Here is a 15,883-nt window from a genome sequence, read left to right on the forward strand (position 1 = left end):
AATGACCTAGTTAAAGCTTGCAGCTTCACCCTCAAAGGTCAGTGTTTGCCATGTACTGATTACTCTCTGTGTGTGTGGGCAGACGTGCTTTGCGCCTCTCAGCTGAGAAACGTTCAGAGTTGGCAGGGCTGAAAGTTAGTGCTGCGGTGCTAACGAGCCCGTGCTCCCGATAAGTGACAAATTCACAACATATCCGCGATGTGGGGGGTAAAAACAACTCAGGTGCGGCAGCGTGGGAGGGAAGGGGAGAAAGGAACTTGGGCGCACATGGCACTTTCGGGGGAGTCCGGCACTATTTTGGCGAGTTTGACTGCAAAGGGCGCGGTGCCACACAGGGAGAGGGGTCGGGTAACCGCTCCTGGCTGACCTCCTTTATCTATAATTAAAGCTGGGAGCTGAGCGCAAGGACATAGCTTAAATTGTTTTCTCACCTTTAAAAAGTAAAAAAAATAAAATCTAGATAAAGCAATGCTTTTTAAAGTTTACATAAATATTTTCCAACTTCAGGTACACTTTTAAAACTCACTTACGGGGTCTCGTTTGTGTGCTTTCTTTTGCAGGCTCGTGTTTGAGCGACTTTTAGAACAGGAGTCATCAAGCTGCGCGACAAACGTTGACTCTGCTTTGTATTGCGTGCAGCCGTCAGGAGAAAGTCGAAAAGGCTCTCTGTCAACTTTACGCGAATTTCCAGTTATTGCATTTTTCCTTGTGTAGAGGCTGGTTAAACTCTCAGAGCAAGAAATCTGTGTTTACTCTGCAGCAAGTGCTTTCCACCTGTCCATCTCCCACTTGTTCCTCCCTCCCTGGCATGTCAAAAATCCAAAACATCCCAGATTTGGCCCGCACAAGAGAGTGGAAGATCCACAACTTTTGAGGGATGAACGCAAACTACAGCGCACAGGTGCTGCTGCTTTGATGATTTTTGACATTGCACGCTCTTTTCTTCAAACTTTTTCTCTTTTTTTATCTCTCTTTTAAATAATTGTCGACAAGTTAACTCTTTTTGTTCCTCTCCAGCTAACTCTGGAACAATCGCATGGCGGCTTGTTTGTTCTGGATAGAATGGGAATGTAAAGCCTGGAAACTTACAGGAATAGCCACTGCGGACAGAGCATTCCTTGGTGTCAGGAGTAAAACCTCCGCACTGTGAGAACTGCAGACCTGTAGTTCAACGGGACAAGTCAGGGGCCTGGCACTAGTTAAGCATCGCAGACATGTAGCTGCTCTTTGAATATGAATATGCATTATACTAATGGAGGGGATAAAATAAAGTGCGTCCATGTACATAAAAACAAACGTTTAATGGCATTATTATCTTATTTTAACATCAAAACATTCATGAAATACTTCTTTATTGTTTAGAAAGTTGCATGTGGGTTAAAAGACGGGAGATTTTAATGTACATTTGACTTATAAAAAATAAAACAAGACAGATCATTATTTGGGGGGAATAAATGCGGGACAATTTATTTACTTAATTCACTGCAAGCAGTCTTTATTTGTGTACAGACTTTATTTACTTACATATTTATACTTTTCATTTAGGCGCAATTTATTCATGAAATCCACTTTGATTCTTATGGGTTCTGTATAATTTCATTCGTGCAAATTTTATTTATGACTGTATATATATATATATATATATATATATATATATATATATATATATATATATATATATATATAAAAATAAAGTCACAGTTTTATATACAAACTAGCGGCTGACGCTAGTTTGTAAAACTGTGACTTTAGTTTGTGACACGCTTTCTTTCCAAAACGATGAAGGAGAGGAGTGGAACCCTTCAATAACTTGATCACTCACAAAATAAACACCTACACTTAAAAAAAGCAATTATTGACCTTCAGACGGGGATTGTTGCCCACATTCGTGCAGCATTCAGGGCTTCGCTGATGGGAACTCAGCTGCATTCAATTAGCCTTCATCTAATTTAGCTGAGGCCCTAATTGCGCTCAGGGTGGTAGTTGTTTGCGCTAAGCCCCGTTTGAGGCTTCTGTCGAGAGAAGTAGGAGAAGAAGTAAAAGAAGAAGAAGAAGAAGAAAGAACAATCTCAATTCAAATGAGACTTATCTACGCCACAACGATCAGACGGATTAAGACTTATTAAAACCTATAAAGGGCTAAAAGCAGAAGATTCCACAGATACAAAGTCCACAGCGTGGCGACTCCAGAGGATTTCTCTGCAATCACAATGAAATTACGAAAAAAAAAAAATACAAACAAATTATATAGACATCATGTAGCTGCAGTGCAATGTGCGACGAATAAATAAAAGGGGAAATGATTCGTGTGAAGACAAATATTTAGTCAAAAAAGGGTCATCATAATTTAGGCAATTTGGAGAACCCATGCAATAAGATTCAATTATTAATTGCTTAATAGAACTCAAAACATCTGGATTGCTTTACGATGTTTAACTTCCCTTTCAGATCTTATTTGTTTTGTCTTATTTTCACATTTTAACAGGTGTAAATCTCAGCTTAAAAATCTTAGTCAGTTACCGACTGACTTTTGTTTCTGTTTCCACTCCTACATCCCGTCTTTTAACCCACTCTTAGCTTCTAATATTTTCTATGTCGGCTGCCATGCTCTTGGGCGACCCAGGATAAGAAAAGAAAGAAAGAAGGAAAAAAAAAACAGGGGGCAGCCGGCTTCCAGACCTTAAAAAAGTGAAAAAGGGAGGGAAAAAAATCATACAGGATCATCAAATAGAACAGACGTGCTTTCAGGTTTTTGAAAGGACACAGGAAGCTGGAGGATTTGGTGCGACCCCTGCGATGGTGACATAGCCGATATCTTAGGGGACCCCCATTCATCTGGAGGCAAGGATGATGACCGGGAAGAAGGAGGGATGGGTGGATGGGTGGATGGGGGGGAGGACGGGGACGGTGGGGCCGCATCTGCAGAAGGTCCCACCGCCCTCTGATCAGTGAGCTGGCACACATCACGGCGTCCATTCACAAATCCTCCTCCTGCGCGTCACCTTTTGTAGTACTCCATAGTACTGACGTATACGACAATCCTACCAGGAGAGATACGGGGGAGGCGGGGGGGAGGACGGGGTGGGGGTGTGTGTGGAATGAAATAGGTTATAGGAACTCAAGGACAGGGCACATGCGCACAACGCGCGCGATTGATTTATAGGCGTAGGGAGGGGTGATGTGTCTACGTGCGCGCGCGTGCACGAGTCAGGAAGAGGGAGGGGGAGTGGAGCTATATGTGGATGTTGCCATATACATTGACTGCATGCAGGGATACATAAGTTTAAGCTTTGTTGCTTTGTCTTCACAAAATTAGAAAAATAATCTATGAAAAACAGGTAAAATACGTGCGCCCTTATATATATATATATATATATATATATATATATATATATATATATATATATATATATATGCACACATTCCAGCGTATTGTTCTTATTTTTGTACAAGAAAATACAGGAACAGTGCAAATAGAGGTCGTATTTGTTAGTGTGGACTTCTGGAATGGCAACAAGCAAAGCATTTCAGTGTATGATTAGTAAATAGTATGTTTATTTAAAAAAATATACATATGTTTTTTTAAATGCATGGGTTTGCTCCATGCGCAGCTACCAATAAATTTAAGCGACTGCAAGGCCTGCAAGGACGTGATGTTTGCGTTCAACATGTGAAATCATTGCAGACATCGAGGCCTATGACTGGTTTCCATGAACTAGGTTTCCTCTGCACAACAGCAACAGCTGCATGGCTCTTTGTTAAAAGCGTTAACAGTCAAAACAACAAGAAAACCAGTTTTAAACAAAAACCTTTGCCCAAACTGACTGCACATGTTTTAACTATTTATTGCACATTTACGTGGAATGCAAAAGATACAAGCCTTACTGCACTTTTTGAGTGCAAAAAGGCAACCGGTATGATGAAAACAGAGTTGGCGTACATTTATTTATTTGCAGGATGGTTTTGCATGAAACAGCAAAAATCCTAATTCAAAGTACCTAACAAAACCAAACAGCTGCAAGAAAACACCTCAGCCAAATAAGAAAATGCTACCACATATTTACCAGTTTATAGCTTAAAAGGCGGTAAAGTGAAATAAGGGTTTCATTTGCGAAAGGGAATTGAAAGGGATTGACTCAAGTTGCAAAAATCTTGCATCTCGAGTAAAAAATAAAAAATAAAAAAAACTGATAATTTCATAAACTGGTGAAATAGTAATTTTTGCTGCATACCATTAAACGCGGGCAACTTAAAAAAAAACATGATATCGCAGTTAATTTTCACTTGTCCTTTAACAAAGCGGACAGTAGTGACCACGATGGACGCTTGCCTGCCAAAAATGAATATATAAAAGAATGATTGCATCAAAGTGACTATTTTTACCTGTTTTTCGGGAACAAAAATCTTGTAAAATTTCCCGAGCTTTACTATCTGTCCTAGACTCGTCTCTTTTTTTAATAAACAATATTTTTTATAATGTTTTTCGGTCTTTTTCAGGGATAGTACGACTTTTAGGGGGGCTTGGTTGAATAATATGTAATATATTGTAATGCACAAAAGGCCTCCCCATTCTAATTCAGAGGCTGCAATGGTGTCATTTCCTCCAGACGCCCCTGGTTTTTTGCTGGGGAGGTTAGAGGCCAAGCCCAGGCGGTAGCGGCCTGTCTGTGGAACCATTGTCTGCTGCTTATTTAGCGCTCAACATTAATCTGCGCTTCCCCTCACAAGTGAGAAACAATCGCAGCGTGAGAGTGGCCTGTCTAATTACACCTTTCACTCTCAACTTGCCACTGTTTGGACTAGACGCACAGAAGCGGTGGGTCTTGGTCAGGTAATCAAAATCCAAATGTTTAGGCTCGGAAATAAGATATGCATTTTTAACTTCACAATGAAGCTATTGTTCTAATATTCTTTAAAAAACTAAATACTGGACACATATAAGTTAGGGATTTGACCAGAATTAGCTAAAAAAAAATACAATTGCAAAAAAACAATACCTGTACTCTTTATAAACAAAGCAGCAATCAAAAAGGCGAAAGCATAAAATGCGTTTTTTTTTCTGCAAAGCTAGCCAAATGTGACGAGAGTAGTTTCATATGCCAAAATTTCAAATAGAAACAGCTAATATTAGAAAAAAAAACATTCAAGCAATACTAAAACAATGCTATAAGATCACATCCATCAAAGTAAGCTCAAAACATGTCAAGCGCAAGGTAGCATTTTAGAAAATATATACGTCCCCCAAATCAAATTTGCAAACAAAAATAAAAGAGGAAAAGATGTGGAAAAACACAACGCACGCATTTTGATAGTAAAGAATCAACTCAGTCACTCTCACCGCCGCTCTTTCGGCAGATTCCTCCTTATTGACGCAAACCGTCCCGGCTCCAAAACGCCAGAGGAGCACCGTCCGCCCTCACTGATTGGGGGAGAAAAGCACAGAAAACTCGGCTTTGGAGGTGGTCAGCAAAGTTACTCAAAGTTTTGTCTTTGGCGCGACTCCGGATCCCGAGCGGCGCGCACAAAACAGTTTGTTTGCATCACTGATTTCTTTTAAAGGGATATGGACCCTGTTCTGGGGCGACCGCAGGCGTCACGGCAGGAGAAAGCAATCACATTTAAAATACTAAAAGCACATCAGTGTTGGCTCTTCTGGCCATCGTGCTGTAATTATCACGCTTTTTTAGTTGCATATTATGAGATGAAGTGACGCTATTTTGCAGGAAACAAACACACAAAGAAAAGTCGTTAAGTTCAATGATCTAGCAAATGTTAATATAGTGATATGATGGCTTAGAAATCCAATATTGTTTTACTTCATCTCCAAATGTTGATTTTTACGCATAATCCACACCAGCTGACTTTATGTGAAGCGTTTTTGTTTAAACTATGAACATCTTAAATTTATCACAACTGTTACAAGTGGGCCTAAATTCAACAAACAGCACCTCACTTCTACGTGATACACCAGCATATGTTGCATTCCCCCCTAAATAGGTCAGGTGCAGAATTAGTTTTGATTTAGGCAGATTTTCAACTGTTAATCAGCTGATGAGTATTTCTACTTGTCATCTACAAAAGTCGCCATAATTAAACTTCGCATCATTCATGTATGTTCTGGGGCATATTAAACAAATGAAAATCTAATTTCCTTGTGTGTTATTGAGATTGTTAAACCCCGGGGATCCTCGTGGCTGAACATGTCAACCCTACCGTTGTTTTTGTTTTTCTACTCACAATGCATATTTTCTCAAAGTCCTGAGAAAAAATAAAGTACAACATGTCATGAAATACTGGGTGTATCTGTGTGCATGCACCGGATTCAAATTAGGCTTTCCTCCTCGTACATGTTCAGGGCTCTTCCCCTTTTACTAGGGCGAGGAGGGGGGCGTTTGTAGACTGCTCCGTAGTCTGCGTCATGTGGCCCAGTTTCTGCCGTTCTATTGGTCAGAGGCACGTGTCTGGGAGGAGGGTGGGAGAACGTCACTCGGGGGGCTCGCATTGAAAATAAGAACAAAACTCCAGAGTGAGAGTATTAGAGCATCAGTTTAGGAGCCTCTTTATTTACCCTTAGTTTAGTTTAGGTGTAGGCATTCCCGAGGACGCACAAATCGGATGGTGGTATAAATTTGGATGGTGCGCAAATGGCAAGCGCTTTAGCTCTAAGATATCACTTGTAACCCGATTTTAAGGGAATATATGAGACAAATTATGCTTTTCTCAAAGGACACTACGGCAAGGCTTTGCGTGGTGTCCAAGGCACTCACTGGTATCTGAGTTGTTTTATTTATTTATTTTACCCGTGCAGTTTTTGTGGGGGGGTGGGGGTAATTTCCCTCAAAGTTCTTCGCAAAATTTCTTGCTGCGAAGGGAGCGACAAAGGGGTTAAAGAGCATAAAGTGGGGGAAAGTGAATCAGTATGGAAGAAAATGATCACGGCAACAGAGATGCGGTGGAGCGACAGGAGTCCGCGGATGAATCCAATAGAGCCATCCTTCCCCTGCTACAGGCGCCGGGGAACCTGCAGATCCCGCACCGGGTCACCAATTTTTTCATCGACAACATCCTCCGGCCGGACTTCGGACGCAAGAAGGACGTGGGCGCTCACCGCGATGAGAGCAGCCCAGCGTCGCGGGAGAGCCGCGGCAGCCCCGCCGCCCCTCAGACTGAGCCGGTGGGCAGCACTGTGCCAGCGGAGGGGACCTCCACTCCACACACAGTCACCGGGCCCAAGAAGCCCGCGAAAGCCGCAGAGGAGTCCCTGAAACCGAGCGGGGAGAGCGGAGACCAGTGCCTAAGCTCAGACTCAGACAGTTCCCAAGCCAGTTCCAACCCATCCATGTCGCAGCCCATGTTGTGGCCAGCCTGGGTCTACTGCACCAGATACTCGGACAGGCCTTCTTCAGGTTGGTCACATACTGTTTTACTACATCCCCGTATATTTTCTGTAACCTGAAATACCCCGTAACACTGACCCAGGATGGCTTGACCGAGTTTTAGCTGCAGTAGGGAGAACGATCGCTGTGTAGCGCACAAAGCGAAAAAAATAAAAAATACTTTTCTAAATACAAAAAATGTATTTGATCCTCAACCTGCATTCAGAAATAGAATTTACACAAAAACGTGGCATCGGGTCCTAACAAACTTCAATAATTTATCTCATTATTATTAAACCTAAAATAGAATTCTCGAACGAGGAGAGTAGGCCTTTTGAGAAAATGAAAACAAAAGAGGATAAATATTTAGTGTCGGCGAGCAGAATTTTGACATTTTCTTTTTACTTTTGGCTCTCGACAAAAATATTATTAGTGACACATTTTTAAAACTTTACGTATAGATTGTTTCCCATTATAGTAATGCAAATTCGAGACTCTTGGAGTATTTTTTTTCTTTTTCTTTTTGCAAGTAAACACAGGCGCGCCGAGCCTCTTCCAGGCGAGGGAAAGCCTTAAAACTAACAATTGGTACACTTGTAGAGTCTGGGTTTGCTTTCTAAAAGTTATATTTGGGGTAATAGCAACGTGATTTAATAACTATCGCTGCTCAAGGTGCAGCAGTCAACTTTTTGGTATATTTATAAACTAACTAATTAACTCCCTGTGATTTATCGTTTCACTGAGAAGTAGATAGGTCTTTAAAGATTTTTTTTTTTTGGCGTGCATATAAAAAGTGGAGTACAACTTGTTCTCATGCATTATGTAATGCTATACTATGGAGTGGCGTGGGGGGCTACTACCAGTTGCAGGGCTTCAGTTCTCATTCAACATATAGAGTTGATTCTGGATCTGTTTCGTTTACGTTTTGGCGCACTGTTTCGGATCAGAAGAGCTAGCAGGCCGTCTTTCCAGGTGAAAAGTGACTGAACGTGTTATGGGAGCAGCTCAGATCCAAAATTCTGTTCACGTCCGTCTGCCAAGGAGTTTTTCAGAAAGTGAGGGAGGAAGAATGAGAGCGACAAGGTAGTGGCAGATAAAATCATTCTTAATTCTTCACTGAGCAACAAAAAAAAACAAGGATTCTTCTACTTTTCCTGCAGAAATATGTTAATATGAGTGCCTAAAAACTAGACGGTGTCGGTAAATGTTCAATGTGTATGCGTGTGTGACTGATGTGTGTCTGCGTTTGTAAGAGAGAGAGCAACAGGGAGGCATGACTGCTTTTGGGAGCTTAAGACAGATTTTGAGCCATTGTTTGCTCTCTTTTTCTGCAAGTTTTCAGCGCGAAAGATTTGGGTTTAAGTTATTCAGATAATTTTACTTTTGATGGGTTTTTTTGTTTTGTTTTTTTCTTTTGTTTTCTTTTCTTTTTTGTTTTACAGAAACACAAACCGAACTGAACACGCACCAGATGAGCACGTTTGTTTACATGCATTTTGGGCGATTAGAATAAATATTCGAGAGAAAAAAAGTGACCCTTTTTTGTGAAGTGTGCTTTACGCACGGATTTTGGGTGCAATCGGTGTTAATTTTCATAATGCAAAGTGGGAGAATATTATACGATTCACGTTTTAGTGAAGTAGTTTGGTCGACACCATAAAAATATGTTCCTGGTGGAGCTGTTTTGGTTCATGTTTTGGCTGGTTTGTGGTTAGTTCGCTGCTTCGACGATTCGTAGCCTGATTCGTTTCCACACGTTGCCACTTCGTTTTCGCAAACAAACTGTTCTGTATTTAAGCTATTATAATCTGTTCATTATTCTTTGTAGGGAAGTATTTTCATCACTGGTGGTTATAAATGTCCATTGAAACGCTCAAATCTCGAGTAAATTCCTGTTTAATTGTCAATGATGATCTGAAACCATTGTGTTACGCCTCATTTCCATATTTAAATTCTGACTCTTGTTTTCCGCCCGTTGATTCTTATTTAATATGCAAGATTTTGAACCCTGATTGTACTAAAATAACTTTTATCGAGCTACTGATGCTAATATTATAAGATAATATGGACAATTCTCTACACTGCAGCTTATTGGGTACGAAATAGAACTTTCTACTACACATTTTAGGAAATAGTCAAATTTCGTACTGACCATATACATATCTCGACTTTTTGGAGCTTTTATGGACAAAACTAGAAAAGCACAACATGGCAAATGGGCGAAAAAATATATAAGCACTCAATTATTATGACAATTATTATTTTTTACTGACAGCTGCTTGTGTTTCTGAAACCCCTCCACCTCCCGCTCCCCAACCCCTCCACCCCACTCAGGGCCAAGATCTCGCAAACCAAAGAAGAAATCGACCAGCAAAGAGGACAAGCGACCACGGACGGCCTTCACAGCAGAGCAGCTGCAGAGACTAAAGTCGGAGTTCCAGACCAACCGGTACCTGACGGAGCAGAGGCGGCAGAATCTGGCGCAGGAGCTGGGTCTGAACGAATCCCAGATCAAGATCTGGTTCCAGAACAAAAGGGCCAAGATCAAGAAAGCCAGCGGCACCAAGAACAGTCTGGCCTTGCACCTGATGGCGCAGGGACTCTACAATCACGCCACCGTCACGTCGAAAGACGAGAAATCAGACAGCGATTGATTCCCAGAGAAGTAAACAGCAGCCTCCTGACGAAAAAGAACCTATAGTAATCCTATGATAGATTTATATAGAGATTAAAACTCTACTTACAGGAATATTTAATGTTACCACTGCAGATACTTTAACTATCACTCACCATGGATGTACACAATGGCTCCAAGAAACCATAACAAATGAATAGATTCCCTACACGAATTTCTAACCCAACCATAGGCCTCTATAGGTTCCTATGGGAATATTATAGTGATTTTTTCGTTATATGGGAGGTATAATCAAGCCTACAATGCAATAATATGATCGAATAAAGGGCCAGTGTATAGCCTTTACCAGCATAAATTGTTTAAAAAAAACAGAGAGATATTTCTGCAATATCACGTCTATAAAAGATGTATAAAGGTACGTTTTCATTGTTTTTGTCGTCCCCGCCCCCTTCCCGGGGCTACAAATGCTTACACTCTCCATTTTTATAAGCCGTATAAGGATTACTGCTATCCATGATTGTCATCGTGTTACATTTTAACTAACTGGCACTTGACGTTTTTACTTGTCAGTAAAGTGGGAAATTAATAAAAAGAAAAAGAAAAAAAAAAGAAAAACTGAAGTCCAAAGAATATTTTTCTGCTGCATCCAGGCTACTGTGAATTTAAATATGCTAACAAGGTTTTTCTAATGCCATGCTCGCTTGGTTTTCTTGGTTGTTTTCTGCGTGCAAAGTGGACAGCGAAATTTGTTAGGGCTAATTGGGCACTGCATTATTATTTTTTAAAATTATTTATTTAATTTTGTCCCCCAAGCGTTGTTGTTGTAATGCAGTTTGTTGGAAGTGACCAGTGGCGTTTCTTGCAGGAATGGCACCCTGGGCGAGGTTGTCCTTTGGCCACCCAATGCATGTAAAAAAAAACAAACAAAAAAAACCCACACCCAAAACCTATTTTACAGAGAATGTTTTTATTACATAATTTAGCAGAATCATTTAGAGATACACATACTGAGTCTATAATTGATCTACATTTTTTTGTTGTTATGTTTGTTTAGAACACAAGGAGTTGGGGAAGCACCGATCGATTGGCCATACATCAAAATTGCATCATTTTTTTTTTACTTAAACAGCTCTAACCTGTGATCGGCAAATTTGTGTCTGTAAACACATCAACTAGCAGTGTGTACTCTGATGCAGTTGTCTTTGGTTCAAAATCAAGTTAAGGTTAGGGATATATTCTTCATGCATAAATTGCAATAATTTTGTACTGTCAACATTTGCTGTTTGAATTAAAACTACACCTATCAAAGAAGCTGCAAAACATTTTATTTTCTCTTTGATGTGTCTTAGTTTGCTGACATAAAAAAAAATCTGAATTCATAAAAATGAGAATTAGCTCCTCATACCTCAGAGGAATCCGAATATTGGCCAGAAAAATCTAATTGGTGCATCTCTAAAAATGAATGTTTTTTTCTCTAAATAGAGATAATACATAAGAATTACAGAAAATATCAGTAGATTTTTTTTTACCACTAAACATACTATGCTTTTCATAATTTTCTCAGTTTAAGATGTGTTCTTTCTCCTTTCTGTGTCATGGCGCACCCAGACCAGGCCGCCCTGGGGAGATAGCCATATCTCAAAAACCGCCACTGGAAGTGAAAGAGCAAAATATTTTTTCTTTTTTTTTCTTTTGTAACTAACACACAAAGGTAGGCCTTGCTTATATGATTATGGTCGTCTCACAGCCTTTAAATAAATGTGCGTGTTCTCTTCATTATATGCCAATGCATCAGTGCAGCTATTATAGTTTAAAATAGCAATATAAATCATTTTTTGTAGCTAAACAAAGGCTATAATGCTGCCTTTTGAGTCACAGAAACAGCTCTGTAGCATAAAGACAATGATGACAACCATTTCTGCGCACTCTTTAGACTTTTACATGCAGGTTGTTGGATGTTCTTGGTAAATCTTTCTCTATTTACATTTTTATTGCATATCCATATATCATAAAAAGAAGGGAACTCCGTCAGTGACTGTATTACAAATCTCTTATCGTTGTTGAAAGGACTTCATATGTGTATTTATATAGATTATATTGAGAAAAAAATCTATCCAATGACCAGTGTTGCTTTAGAATAGATATCTGAGGTGTTTACACTGCTTGTTTATCTTGCAATAACTTCTTTTTATTTCCTTTTTGTTTGTTTTTCTTTGTGAATGAAAAAAAAAGTTTATGGGGCCTTTTTTGCATGAAAGCTGCAATTTGTTGTACTTTGGGCAAAAACAACTGTGTTTATTAACTTTGGTCTTTATCGACAAAAAAAAAAAAGTATGATCGAGTTTCAGACTGTATCCATACCAAATTGTGGACTTTTTTGCCTTTTTTTCAATGTGTTTTTTTTCTTTTGTTGTGCATCTGCAAAAAGTGTGTGTGAATAAAAAAAAGAAAGAAAAATCCACCAAACAGAAACACACTTTGCCTTAAAAAGTTCGAGTTGGAACTTTTTTTCCTGAAACAGAACTGTGCCGAATCAGAGAAGCAGTGTTACTTCAAATGCAGACTTACTCAAGTTTTAATGCCTTTATGAGAACTGCTGGTACGACATTATGAATTTACTCATCAGCGTATATCTATCTATATATGAACATGTTTAAATGAAATTACAACACAGAGTTGTAGAATACAATGCTATTTTTTATTTTATGTTGGAAGTATTCTTTGGTATAAATGTACATAATTTGTATCATGTATTAATTGTGTAATTAACTGCCTCCTGAAAAGCCGCAAAAGAGTAAATAAAACCTTGGAGATTATACATGAGTAGGTTTCTGGCTCTTTTTGTAGTCAGCTAGTGAACATACATACATAAAACCTTTATTATGTTGGTTTACTCAAAAAAAATACATTACATGTTCACAAATGTATGTATAAGCATAAGAAATCTCCATGAAATCTAATCAAAATCACATTAATTAGTTTCCAGATTAAAACATTTGCAAAAAGACAAACAAACATCCAAACATTATGCAAGTGAAAACCTTGAACAATTCCCAGGCATGTTTCCTCAACAATGCCTTATCTGCATTTCCATACTTGCACCGCTAGTCTTTGAACGCCATGTCTAACGGCCAGCGACTAGCGTTGGAGCAGATTGGGGGCTGCTCCCAGCACTGTCTTCGAGACGGTCAGTCTTCTTCGCTGCCTCTGAAAGGAGCCTGAGCTTCTATCGCGAGGCAGAAATGGGGAGCAGAGAGGGGGAGATAGGGAGGGGGTGGGGGGAAGGGAGGGTAAAGAGAGCAATGAAGGTCAAAGCCCGTCATGGCTGCAGGTGGCTGTCCCCCCCTCCCCTCCCTCCTCCACCCTTCCCCACCTCCGCCTCTCTTAGTAACCCATTCTCCACACACAGCTTTCTCACTCTCTAAACTCATACACTAAGTCTGCCTTACACACGCATACACACGCACACACACATTTATCACTGTATTTCATTTTATTCTCCCACACATTCCCCAGACTCCATTCATTTCTGTTAGTTCTCTCTCTCCCACATACACACACACACACACGCACACAAACACACGCATAAGCACGCACGTATCCACACACACATTCACACTCCACTGTTGTTTTGATCCTTCATTCAACCAATAGGAATCTTCATCTGAATGTTCACAGGAAGAGGAGCTGCGGGAAGTTCAGATAGGGACACCAATGAATGAACAGAAACCAAAGCTGTTTAGCAACATGGGCGCATTCTCCTGGAAATTAAGAGAAAATGCGTCATCTGTGGATGGTTTGGAAAAGGAGATTAGAGATTTCTCAAGTGAGATTCTGTCAAAAGATACGAGCAGTTAATATTTTACCTGCAGCAGATAACTCTACTCAGGTCTTCATTTAGAATGATTTCAGATATGTTGATTCTGGAAGTTAATGCTAATGGAGAGTCCAAGAGGAGACCAAGAAGGAAACGCACATCCACCATCTTTAAACATCTTTATCGCCTTATACAAAAGACATCTTATGACCTCTTAAATCCTCCTCACATTTGACCTGGGTGGTTATCGGCAGAGAAGCCGATAATTATTTACACAGGAAATGAAGACGGGAGGTGGCGCACCTCAAACAATCCTCTAGTGTGAAACACATACTGAGAACGCAATATATAATGTGTAAGGTATTTCCAGTCAAAATAGACTGGAAAATTAAGGCGGAATAAAAACAAGAATGTTAAGCAAGTTTTAAGTTAACATTATATTTTATTGACTTTTACACTGCAATATTTTCTCATTAGTAAATGTTTTACAGTGTTACATAACATATTTCACACAGGAAGACTAAGCATAGGTAAATTACTGATACAGCAAGGCGTTAAAGGGGCGGAGTTACCGTTTGAAAACCACAAAATCTCTCTGTCATAATGATTTTAAAGTGTTTTTATTTTTCCGTGTCTGTATGGAGTGACACAGTTCTGTTCCTTCGCCACTTGTTGCTACGCACTGGTGGACTGCTGGCTGAAAAAAATCCTACTACACTTTCCCTTTGATTACAATAAAGGCAAATTAGGCAGTAGGGAAACACATTCAGTCAGGAGAAACGAGAACAGTCAATAAGCATTAGAGAAAACACAAGAAAAAGTGCAATAATCAGTATGCTATGTAATCTTAGACAGTAGGATTAATTAGTTTTCAGTTTAAAATAAACAGTTCCATATTTTCTTCCGATTTTTTGTTAATAGTGTGAAACCATGACATATTTTCATTTTTCAGTTATCGTACCTAACAATCTGATGCCAGCCTGTGTTTACGGACAGTGGCGGTTTCAGCATTAACTGCACCTTTGGTGAGCTCCAAAAACATTGCTCTGTTAAAAATGAGATCTTGTGATTTTTTTGTTGTTGTTTTTTTTTATATACATGGTGAATCAGTTTTCAAGGGTTTATTTTGTTGAAAGTATTTCTTATTGCTGATCTGCTCTTTATAGACTAGCATAAATTTAACAAGCTGATATTATGCTTTATCAGTCAGACCACCTGCTAAAGTGGCCAGTCTGCAACATGCTGCTTAGCAGACATTAGTTTCACAGTAGCTGTGAGAGCTAATGCTTCTTTAATTTCCAAATCACAACTATCTATTGGAATTTCTTTATTGTACATAAGAAACATACAGTAGCCTTCTTCCAGCTAGCTGACCACCAGTGCACAGCAACAAGTGGGGGGAGGTGCATTGCTGCTTTACTCTATGCTCTGTAAACCCCTTATCAGTTCTTTAATTTCTCTGGCATTTCATTCAACTTTAAACCAAAACAATAGTATGACAGGATTTTATGGGAGATTTTGGAGCCGTAAGTTTTTAAAACTTTGGTGTACATCAATATCTCTTGGCCTATTGGTCTAAAGAAAACTACAGAAACTTAAATTTACTGAAGAGAGTGTGGGATGCATCAAGTAAAGTATCAGTGTATATATCTCTGCACACAAAAGGGCCCCATCCTGCTATGACCTCTCCTACCATCCTCCTCCTCCCCTACTGTGTCATTTACCCACAGTTTCTGAATGCTTCCTACGGCCAGAGTGGAATCTGCTCAGAGGTGCCCAGGCTTTGTGGCGGAAACATAATTAAAGTGGTGAAAGATGTAAAAGGTGAAGAATAGGGATGACATCAGGCCAATTTCACACTTGGCACTTGAATGGCTAGGTCCAAGCCAGGACTCTTGCCTCGCAACACAGATCAAAGCCCACTGTCAACGCACCAGTGCAGGAAAAAAAAAAGAGGCAAAAGGACACCTAACTATGCTAATCCCCAGGACGAATATATTTTAATCTTGTTAGAATACAAGTTAATGCTCAGTGGCTGAACTTTTTTTTTTTTTT

At 39.7% G+C, this 15,883-nt stretch overlaps 2 protein-coding genes across 2 annotated transcripts in view; one reads left to right on the forward strand and one right to left on the reverse strand.

The window, feature by feature from the left end:
- LOC148153410 (uncharacterized) overlaps positions 1–15,883 on the reverse strand; it is a 440,640-nt gene that overhangs the window by 6,529 nt on the left and 418,228 nt on the right. The window lies entirely within an intron of this gene.
- On the forward strand, positions 6,858–10,030 carry en2a (engrailed homeobox 2a). The gene is made up of 2 exons (XM_015006317.2): positions 6,858–7,406; positions 9,711–10,030. Exons 1-2 carry the CDS (start codon positions 6,920–6,922, stop codon positions 10,028–10,030), a joined length of 807 nt encoding a protein of 268 aa, XP_014861803.1. The 5' UTR covers positions 6,858–6,919.

This window comes from Poecilia mexicana, unplaced genomic scaffold (assembly GCF_051168715.1).
Source record: "Poecilia mexicana isolate PSO_F unplaced genomic scaffold, ASM5116871v1 scaffold_20, whole genome shotgun sequence".
In the NCBI taxonomy this organism is placed as follows: Eukaryota; Metazoa; Chordata; class Actinopteri; order Cyprinodontiformes; family Poeciliidae; genus Poecilia; species Poecilia mexicana.

Excerpts from the sequence above, each read along its gene's own strand:
- en2a (XM_015006317.2), top strand. The coding sequence starts at position 6,920 with ATGGAAGAAAATGATCACGGCAACAGAGATGCGGTGGAGCGACAGGAG. Across the intron at positions 7,407-9,710 it reads CTCGGACAGGCCTTCTTCAG|GGCCAAGATCTCGCAAACCA; the intron begins GTTGGTCACATA and ends CACCCCACTCAG.